The sequence below is a fragment of the Spathaspora passalidarum genome, assembly GCF_000223485.1.
Source record: "Spathaspora passalidarum NRRL Y-27907 unplaced genomic scaffold SPAPAscaffold_8, whole genome shotgun sequence".
NCBI lineage: Eukaryota > Fungi > Ascomycota > Pichiomycetes > Serinales > Debaryomycetaceae > Spathaspora > Spathaspora passalidarum.
Genome location: NW_006767432.1, coordinates 355,630 through 366,474, shown reverse-complemented (window position 1 = coordinate 366,474; position 10,845 = coordinate 355,630). Strand labels below are relative to the sequence as shown.

Here is a 10,845-nt window from a genome sequence, read left to right as displayed (position 1 = left end):
CCTGCATATAAAATTACAACTACGGTGGTGTATGTGTATTTATCTAACTCAACGCTTTTAATCGCTCTAAAGTATATGAGTCGTTCAATGCCATGATCTGATTAAAATCTGAATCCTGCAATTGAGACTTCAACTGTAAAATGTTGTTCTTCAAGAATTGCACAAGATTGGTGTTGTAAACAGGATCGTTCTTTTCTAACAATGTATGATATCTAATCTTCTCACCATGCGGTTTGATATCCGGATCCAAATATGAATATTCGTCAATGTCTTCGTATAGCAAGTTACTTCTGTACGCTTCACAAGACCCATCGTCCGCTTCATTGATCTCTTCCAAAAAGAAGAATGTCTTTTTAACCACCTCCGGTAAGATTTCATAGAGTATGGGGATGTTCTTGGGTATACCAAAGCTGACCACCGAGATCAACCCCAACAAGTTAATCTTGCGGTTCCTGGGGTTCCCATTGTGATTATAAAGCGCCACCCAATTCTTGAAAAACTTGACTAGATCCACGGACGTGATTTCCAAAATCTTTAAAAACACCTCTGGCGAATTCTTGGCTAACCTTGAAAACAACAAGTACATTCTCGAAGACAAGATTGCACTCTGATCTTCGTGCAATACATAGTTTACCATGGATATGAATAATCCACTCGTGACGAGCCCATTTATAAATGCTTCATTCAACGAATTCTCAATGAGTAAAATATCCATTAATCCAATGAATATGGCATAGCTGTCATCCCTGGCTTTGTCAAGGTATCCCCCGATAATCTTGAACGTCTCTATAATTCCATCTTGACAGAAAATTTCCGGTGAATACAATGCATAGCTTCTAACAATTGACAATATCGTGGGCAAGATCTCAGTGGAGTTTCTTAATCCGTTTGGAATCATTTCAAAAAGATTGATTATATCGGGATTGTTCAATCTAGATTGTGGACAATACTTCAACAATGCCAACCACAAGTCGTATCCATCTTCTGAAAGCAAGATGTAAAATTCCGAAGTTTCCGCACAACAAGTTTGAATCAACGGTATGGAAATACTATGAGTTTCCACCGAATTTTCATTCAACGAAACAGTAAGACTCTTTAATACACGACAAAGCGAACTTTTAATAATTGGCTGGTTTTCACTAGTGCTTAAATCCCAGTACTTTGGCACAATTTGTAAAATATCAATCAAGGTTTGATAATCAACTAATGGATTACATCTTTCCACCAACACGGCCAATGTGTTGAAAATGTATAACTTCAGTTCGGTTAATCTCATCTCACCCGATAAATCGATAAGCAATTTAACAAATTCGTTCAAGAATGGCTGAAAATCATGCTTGTTGAAATCCCAATCGTCAACCACAGCACGAAGGGTTTGAATAGCAGCAATTTTAACAACACCATCATTAATAGGATTGTTTGGTTGTAAAAAGTTTAACAACAATTTGTAGATTGACACTCTCAGTTCTCGACTACACTGAACACCAACCCAATCACTGATAATATAACAAATTCTTCTCTTTAAAATCTTGTTTTCCACTAAGTCATTCTTTAACCCTTCAGGTATAAACACTTCTTGTAAAAGGGTGTCAAAGTTGACATTATTCGCAATAGTACCGGAAGATAATTGAAATGTACAAAGTATGGAATCCTTAATGAGAATACGATCCACAGAATCGTTTTCCATTAATCCTGAGGAAATCTTGTTCAAAACAAATCCCGATAATACATCTTGGAAATACTTGATTAAATCCTGATAGAAATTTTCTGCACATGGACGTATTTGGTATTCCCAACTAGTCGATAATTCCTCATTGCACCATTCTTCCGGCTCCAAAAGCCAACTTTCCAAATCGGAAGGCTTTAAGCGAAGATACCAGTTTATAATCAAATCACATAAGCGTAAGATTAAATCATTGGTGAATACATCAGTAGACAACTTTTGTATGGCATTAGTAACTTCAACTTTATCGTTTCTTTGTTTTAAAGTCACAGCACCTTTCCTATAGATATATGCCATGATCTTCTTTAAAATTGAAAATGCCTTTAATGCCAACACTTCCCAGAAATCATTCTCTTCGGTACTGTTGTAAATATACTCAGCCTTCTCTTCCAACAACAGAAGGAATGTGGTGATTATCCTTTGTGAACATGGCAACAACACAAAACTTGTTGGATTGGTGGATATTAATGTGACATACAACTTGCTATAACACTTAACATATCTTTCTAACAAGTCCGAAGAGTATTTGTCATGTTCACTAACCAACGATTGCAAATGGTCAATTGTAGCTCCTAAGAACTCACAAACGTCTTGGTTCTTGTGGGGTTGATCAAATCCTTCTGGAATTATTCTACGCAAGTTCTTTAAACAAAGATAACAAACTTCCATCAAGGTTAAATCTAAAGTAGTCGTCCAGGTTTGGAAAAACTTTTGGTACAATTTGATCAAGATGTTCACAACTATAGGTGCTTTACTTTGCATTGCATGTTTTGCTCTCCCGATTCTCACCATGGAAATTGTCTTGATGATACGATTCAAGATAATTAACGTGTTGTTGGTGGACACTATATCATTAGTTTTAAAGACAAACTCATCTAAATTCTTGGCGATATCGTCAAACAAATTAGGCCAATCACTAGGGAAGTCATACCGGGCAATCCGAGCAATGGCATGGGCATTCTGGATCATCAATTGGTTATTTTGTTCATTCAACAATTGCATTACTCGTGATGTAATCTGGGCTTTTTCTTGTTTGGAAATGGCAAACTGTCTAGCAGCTCTCCAGTACTTGTCAATACCATTTTTAAAACAGATAATGGCCAACCATCTAATTTGAAGGGGTAATTCTCGGTTCAAGTACACTTCTTGCAATAAGTAGTGATATCCGGCAACAACCTCCCATTTCTTTAATTGAGATTCGGCATTTCCCTGGTCGGCGTTTCTTTCGGAGCCACTGGCTAATGTAAGGACCGTCAATAGGTTTTCATACGACAAGTCCATGTTTAAACCGGTATAAATGGTGTGTTGCAATAAATAAAATGGTCCTGGGTATATCTATGAGGAGGAGGAGGAGGAGAAGGGGGGGCGAATGGTTTAAAAAAGGTGGGCTATTTCGGGTTAATTACTCCTTTATGCAATCCTGTAACTAGTACTCCAACAGTGTGATGGCTATAATTTCGAGAGTACTGGACAATTGACGATTACTGTGGTAAAGTTGTAAAAAGAGTGACCCCAGAGAAAGCTGCCCTGTATTGGTGTAAATAATTTTACACCAGAAAAAAAAATTTTTTGAATCCATCATCTTACTGTTGGTAGGTACACTACTACAGCTATCGCTGGGCATACTATGGCTATTGCTGGTATACTACGGCTGTTGCTGGTATACTATAGTTATTGCTAGGTATACTACGGCTGTTGCTGCGTACACTACAGCTGTTGCTAAACTAAGTCCATCTATGAGTTTCGTCACCTTCTTCCCACTCCTTCTCTATGTATCCCAACTCTTGTTTGACTCGCTTCACAGTGGCTGGATCTCCCATATTCTTACCAATATTATCACTAATCTTGATCGCAAATTGTCCGTTTGCTTCTCTCAACTTTATAACAATGTTTAATGGAGCAGACTTCTTACCAGTAGTCGTAGAGATAAAATCATTGGTAAAGAATGTCCCCACACCAAAAGTAGTAAGTAGCCCCAATTCATCAGCTTTCTTTCTATACTTTAAACATTTTTCAATATCTAACGAATCACTAAAGCAAATAACCTTCGAATTCTTGGGATAGTTCAATTTAGCATAATGAGCAGCAACCTTCTCAGCAAATACTTCAGGATCTCCTGAATCTTGTCTGACCCCAACATATGCATCCGAATATGGAGGCTTGAAAACTGACAAATAATTGTCAGTACCAAACGTATCAGTCAATGCTAATCCAGCATTCTCTTTACCAAAGGTGTCAATCCAGTAATCCATGGCTATCCTGTTGGCTTCCGGGTAATTTTGCGTGATTGACGCAATTCCCATATACCATTCATGTGCCACAGTCCCTGTTGGCATAAACGAGTACTTCATGGCTAAATGAACGTTGGAAGTACCAGCGATGTACTTGGCACCCAACTCGGGGTTCTCCTTTCTAAAGTCGCTCATGGCTTGAACAACAATCTCTTGAGCTTTAAGCGATCTTCTTCTTCTAGTTCCAAATTCACTAAAGGCACATTTGTTCCCCACCAATTGTCTGACCTTGTCCAAGGCTTGTTCATACTGTCCGTCATAACTCCAGTCAGTATCCACAAACTTGAAATATGCCTCGGAAATAAGTGCTAATAATGGTATCTCGTAAAGAATAGTATCTTGCCAATTCCCAGCAACTTCCAACTTCAAATCGTCATCACCATCAAGGTACTTGATTTGTTCTTCTGGTTTGAACTTGAATGTTTGTAAATATTCAAAATATTCGGCTGGGAATTGAGGTAATGTTTTCTTTACAAATTCAATTTCTTCATTAGTAAATCTCAAATTTTCCAATGATTGAATTTGATGTTTGACCCATTGAATAGCGTCCTTATTCAATTTTAATTGGGGAGTACGATTGGTGTATTTGTAGATTACTGGGACATTGGGGAAATGTTTATGAACAGCAGCGTGCATAAACAATTTGTATAGATCGGTGTCTAACAACGAAGTGATAATTGGTTCCATTGTTGTGTGTTTACTAGTAGTAAGTTGTAACTGTTGTCAAGAGTATTTGACTTGAAATTGTTCAAAACAATGTCATTTTTTTTTTTTTTTGTCCCTTCTTGAGTCATTTTTTCTCTGAGCAAGTCAAGGTGGGGCAATCAATGTTCGGTTAAGCTTTTAGCAACTGCATGACTCATTGTTTTCTTGGTTTTCTAGAACCCTAGCTCTAAATACCTACTTGCCTCTTACTATAGATTGCTCTTATATTTTCTGCAAGCACAGACAACACTCTGGAGCAAAAGTAAGAAAACAATTACATTTGTGCAAGATTTTCAGCAAAATTTACTCCAAAAAAAAAGTTGACACTCTAGCAATAGTTTCTTCCAAACAACTTATCGCTTCAAGTGGCACCTAACCCATGTCTTCCCTTTCATCAAGCACATTACACACAATCAATCGCTGTAAATCAACGTCTTGATCCTTTTGCAACCCATCTGGTAGCACAATAATGCACGTCGTAAAATTTAAAAAATATTTTTTTTTTCTCAGTCGTTTTTTTCCTGTTTAGGCTTTCGACCCCCCCCCTTAAACGGCTGTCATTGAATGCCCCCCACCAACCCAACTGTGCAAAAAATCCACTTCAACAAATGAGCCAACAGCCAGCAAAGAAAAGAAAAAGGACTTATGGTACCTTTGTTTGTGATTACGATAACTGTGGTAGAGTATTCACCCGAGCCGATCATTTATCACGACACAAAAAGAACCATGACCCTTCAAAGAAGCTTCCATGCACTTGGCCAAACTGCAATCAAACTTTTGCAAGGAACGATATAAGAGAGAAACACTATCAAAGACACATTTCCAGATCACAGAAAGGAAGTACAGTATCTGATACTACTTATTCTTCGTCAGCTTCGCCTGCTATCACACCCGCCGTAGATGTTTCCAGTTCGACAATGTCCACAACAAGTGTCCCTCCAGTGATCCCCCCACCAGAATCAAGTTTGACTAATTCCAAGACCTACCCCACTGACCTATTTGATTGGCTTTTCCAAGATAATGCCACTTCCAAAGGCAAAGTCGGCGAGTTTTACAACTTTAATGATCTTTCTAATTCAACGTTGTTGGAAAATGCCTTTGCTATAATACCAAATTTCCCGCACGCAAAGAACAGAACCACTATCGACCCCAATATACGACAGAATCTACTTGGGTATCTACCAGAGTTAGCTACTAATCCCGATTTCAGAATCCCCCAGATTGAACAATGTTTAGAATTATACTGGACAATATACCATCCACAATATCCAATCCTTCATAAACCTTCGTTTTCAAATTGGGAAGCTCACCCGTTGCTACTTCTAGCCATGATTATGTTGGGTGCAAGTTTGTCAAGCTGTAGTGAAACTGTCAATGCGCTTATTGATCCTCATAAATTAGCAGAGCAAATTGCAACCCCACTTCGTTGGCTTATATTTTCCAACCCTGAGTGTAAGCCCCCAGCTAAAGTATATATCATCCAAAGTTTGTTATTGCTAGAATCTTTTGAAATCACCAGTACATCTAGATTCTTGCATGAGCGATCATTTCTATACCATGGAACTAAGATTCAATTGCTAAGAAGAAGTCCCTTGCTAGGAGGAGACCCACTCAAGAAGGAAGTCGAGGGACCACCACAAGCATGGAAACAATGGATTGAATATGAATCCATGAAACGAGCCTGCCTTATGGCATTTTATCTAGATACAGTTAATGCTACGGTTTATGGTCACACAGTTATCCTTTATGCCTATCAAATCCAATTGTCCTTGCCCTGTGAAGATTTCTTGTGGGAGTATGATAGCCAACATCTGAAACTTGTATCTCCGATATACTTACAAACACCCAAGTTTTTAGATGCTCTTAAAAAGGTGTTACACCGCGAACCAGTACAAACCACCAGGTTTGGGAGAAGTTTACTACTAGCTGGTCTCCTATCAATAATGTTTCAAATGCAGCAACGTGATCTACAACTTTCCTACCTTGAATGGAACTCGGCCAAGGAATCATGGAATGATACAATGTCATTTGCCATGGATATGTGGCGCACCGAGCTTTGTCCCCAAGGTTGCTGTTACACCGACACGGCAGTTAACATCCCCGAAATAGGAACACTAACCCAACCATCACCCATGCTAAAACCAGATGATTCTCGCTGCAAATTCAGTCTTTACCATATTGCCCAGATCTATATGAGAATTACCCATTATGATTACATTGTTTACGCAGGTGCACCAAGCAGAATGAATGTCAGCGTCACTGACAGCGAATACGAAGTGGTCAATAAGAGAATACATGCTTGGGCAAACAGTTTAAATGGCGGTATTACCGTGATCCATGCATATCTTTTACTATGTGAAATGCTACTTTCACCATTAAATGACGAGATTGTATTCACTTATGATCCTAATGCCGACCCATTCTTGCATAGGAGGAATATTATCATTAGTGCTGTCCTTGTGATCTTTGCCTATAATTTTTCAAAAGAAGGACCAGAAATTGATATTTTTGATAAACAGGCTCCGAGCTACTATCCTGAGCAAGAAGATGGTTATGCTTATTTGAGAAGAGTCAAATCAGAATTATCAAAATCATCGGCAGGTAAGTTCCACTCATATCCCACCTCAGGAATTGATGCTGCCACTTTCCATAACAACATAAACATATATGCCGAGTATTTGAAAGAAATTCCCAACAAGAATAACGTGGTTGGATTACTAAAGATATTTCACTCAACCTACAGGAACTCAAAATGGGAAGTGGGACTCGAATATGGTAATTTACTAAGAAATTGCATAGAGAGAAGCTTAGGACGAAAGTCAATAAAATGTGAAGATATGTTTATAAAACACTAGCTATATAGACAATTTACCAAACAGTATTTTCCCACTTGACAAGTTCCATTGCTTGTTGATGGACGTCTTTCTGGGCCTTTGTTCTCATGTAGAAAATTGGACAATCCTTGTTACCACACAAAACTTCTTGATGCAATGATCCTTGACAACGTTGACATTCGGTCCATAAACGGGAAAACTTGTTTTCCAAGTAATTCATTTGTGAAAGAGCATTGGAATAAAGTTCAGGACCTTTACCTTCCCGAATACAATTTGGACACAAAGCTCCATGATTTTCTGATTTCAATGGTGTCTTACAATTGATACAGACTTCAGATTTCTTGGCAAACCTCATTAATCCACCTGTCTTGGGAGCAGACATTTTAATAGTTCTTGTATGGGCACCTGCTAACAACTCCTTGGTCTTACCATCTCCCAAAATTGGATTGAAAATTCTTTCTAGTGGCTTGGTCAATTGTTGATCCAAATAGTACTTGACATCAATAGGTAATGAGTTTTCTAAAACATACAAAGGATCTTCTGATTTTTCATAGTTCTTATCACTACCAGTATTAACAATCACATAGGCGACTCTATCACCAAGAGTAGGAGCTGAACCAGGGTCTCTCTTCTTCATTCTTTCTGCCAATTCAACATGGGCCTGTTTAGCGGAATAATCGTGCTTAGCATAAGCCTTGGTAATAACCAACTGTGACAAATCTACTCGGTTTTGCAATAAATCAGCAATTGTCTGTTTAACAAATCTCTGTGCCTTTTCAACATCTCGTTCTTCCAAAATAAATTGTAAAACTTTGGTGATAACATTTTGTACCAATCTACAGTTATCTCTTCTAACTGTTTCAATACCTTTGGTATCCATCTTATCAAACTTATCGGGTCTGGTCCAATATAACCCAGCATATCTCTTCTTGTTGATTAACAAATATGGATAATAAACCTTCTCAAACTCCAACTTAATAGGACTCTTGAATTTAGTCGACACGTAATTAGCAGCCTCCTCACCCAATTTCATACAAGTTTCCAAGTCTTGATAACCAAACTTGACCATAACAGAATCTGTATCACCATAAATAACTTGAGCATCAAACGGGTGTCCATTCTTTTTAGAATAATATTCTTGAACTTCGTTTTTGGTTTTCTCGATCATTTCTCTACCAAAAGCAGTAACAGAAGATGAAATTGCAAGACAAGGCAATTTACCAATAGTAGCACCAGTGAACCCATAAACCGAGTTGGCCGAGATCTTTAATGCTAATTGTCTACCATTAAGCACATCTTTCTTAAATGGATCTGTTTCCTTTTTCAAGTCAGCTTTAGCCTTTTTTCTAGCAGTCAATAATTCATTCAAGATGGTTGGTAAAATACCTTGTCTTTTGTGTGACTTGACAAAGAAATCACCATTTGGTGTTCTAGTATAATCTTCTTCGGTCAACCCGTACGCTTGGATTGCACTCTTGCTAAGTAAAGTGGTATAACACAAATTATGGGCCATCATGATCGAAGGATACAACGAACTGAAATCCAAGGTTGCAATAGGTACGTCATAATATCCTCTTATAGGTTCAATAACGGTTGCACCTTCGTACTCTTCGTTTGTTCCTTCGCTCTTCATATTTGGAATAATGATATCTTCTTCTAAACATTTTCTGAATAATTGTGAGATAACCTTGATTTGTTGCCCTCTGGATAACAAATACGAGAATGGAACACCAGTGACTCTAGCCATTTCTGTATAATTAACCAAACACATAAGCTTGTCCAAAAGTCTCAAAGGCAAGAATGCATCTTTCAAACAGTAAACTGCCAACCGTCTTCTTGTTTCTTTCGTACCGTTTTGTAAGTCAGTAATAATAGAATGTTGCACATCTTCCTTCTGTTCCCCCAAAAAGTGAGCCGAGACCGAGTTCAATGTATAAGAACGCAATTTGTATTCTCTTTGAACAAACTGAAGCAAATCCAATTGCATTCGTCCATCAATATTAACGACCTTGTTTTCTCTGGTACCATATGCCCTAGAACTAAACACGGCATCTTTGACTTCTTGCTTAATACGTTTTAATCTACCAAAGAAGGGGAAATCCTTTAACCCTAACGCTTTGGCCCTATCTAACAAGTAAGGGATATCAAAATTGGAAGTATTATAACCAATAATAACATCAGGGTCCACCTCAGTGATGAACTGTCTCCAATGCATCAACATTTCTTCTTCCTTGGCATGCTCAAAGATTTGAGACCCAATAATAGGAGAACATGTATTGACAGTGAAAACATTTCTGACGAATGGTTTAGACTCACCCGATTTCAGTACTACATTAGCAATCTGAATGACCGGATCATGTTGAGCTTCCGGGAATATACCTTTTCTACCAGCACATTCAATATCAAAGGATAAAATACGAAGTGGTGCCATCTTCAACCATTCTCCTTCTGATGGATGGGTGATCAAGTCCCTGTAGTCAATGGAACATTCTATTTGACAGCTAGAAATCTTAAGATTATCAGGAACCATTTTATATTTAGACTTTGGTAAGGTTATCCACGACATCCCAGTGATTTTACAGTCAATCATCAACCTCATCAAATAGTTGATATTGTCGTAAGACACGGTTTCACTGAACAAGTTTTCAAACCGAATGTCACCTCTTTCAAAAGCTGTTCTGAGTTTAGTGATGTTTCTAGTATTATTGACAAACACTTTGAAGAATGGAGTCTTGATATTTCTGTTATATCCCCAGATTGTTTCCTTCAATGTTATTTCGACCTTATCTATACCTTCATAATTGGCATGCAAGTAATTGGTGAATTGTTGCAAATGCTGATCCTTAACGAACCCTTTGGGAACTGGAACGTAGAAGTAATGGATAAATCCTACAACATTACACAACACTGAATGTCCAGCTTCAGTAATACCAAAGAATCGAGCAAAGGTGTTATCTCGTTCGTTGAACTCTTCCGCGTCCAATTGTTGAAAACTGACATCTTCCAATTCGGAATTGAAATCAGCTGATAATTCAGGTCTGCTCCAATTCTGATCTTCCTCCTGTTCCATTCCACGGACTGCTTGAGTCATGTCCAATAACTCTCGCTCAAATTCAGAAGGTTCTTGATTCCCATTGGGACGCTTCACCTGTCTTAAAACCTGTTCTTCGGAAGCTGTTAACCCCCCTTGAGATGATATTATCTGGGACGATACAGGCAACGAGTGCGCCTGATCTTGGTGCACCTCCTCAAAGGCTCTTTTCTCTCCTGGCATTGCTTAGTAATAAATGAT

General features: G+C 38.2%; 4 protein-coding genes across 4 annotated transcripts; 1 reads left to right on the top strand and 3 right to left on the bottom strand. All coding sequences in view use genetic code 12, as the record gives it.

The window, feature by feature from the left end:
• Positions 1 to 43: 43 nt before the first annotated feature.
• Positions 44 to 3,004, bottom strand: KAP120 (Kap120p; the record flags this gene model as incomplete). Its single annotated transcript, XM_007377709.1, has 1 exon — positions 44 to 3,004. The coding sequence occupies one exon, from the start codon at positions 3,002 to 3,004 to the stop codon at positions 44 to 46; it is 2,961 nt and encodes a 986-aa protein (XP_007377771.1).
• Positions 3,005 to 3,354: 350 nt separating this feature from the next.
• NPT1 (nicotinate phosphoribosyltransferase) lies at positions 3,355 to 4,754 on the bottom strand (the record flags this gene model as incomplete). Its single annotated transcript, XM_007377708.1, has 1 exon — positions 3,355 to 4,754. One exon carries the CDS (start codon positions 4,699 to 4,701, stop codon positions 3,448 to 3,450), a length of 1,254 nt encoding a protein of 417 aa, XP_007377770.1.
• A 573-nt stretch (positions 4,755 to 5,327) lies between these two features.
• SPAPADRAFT_73433 (uncharacterized protein) lies at positions 5,328 to 9,532 on the top strand (the record flags this gene model as incomplete). The annotated part of the gene is made up of 2 exons (XM_007377707.1): positions 5,328 to 5,402; positions 5,463 to 9,532. 2 exons carry the CDS (start codon positions 5,328 to 5,330, stop codon positions 7,572 to 7,574), a joined length of 2,187 nt encoding a protein of 728 aa, XP_007377769.1.
• Positions 7,588 to 10,827, bottom strand: POL3 (DNA-directed DNA polymerase delta; the record flags this gene model as incomplete). The annotated part of the gene is made up of 1 exon (XM_007377706.1): positions 7,588 to 10,827. The coding sequence occupies one exon, from the start codon at positions 10,825 to 10,827 to the stop codon at positions 7,588 to 7,590; it is 3,240 nt and encodes a 1,079-aa protein (XP_007377768.1).
• Between the last annotated feature and the right edge of the window lie 18 nt (positions 10,828 to 10,845).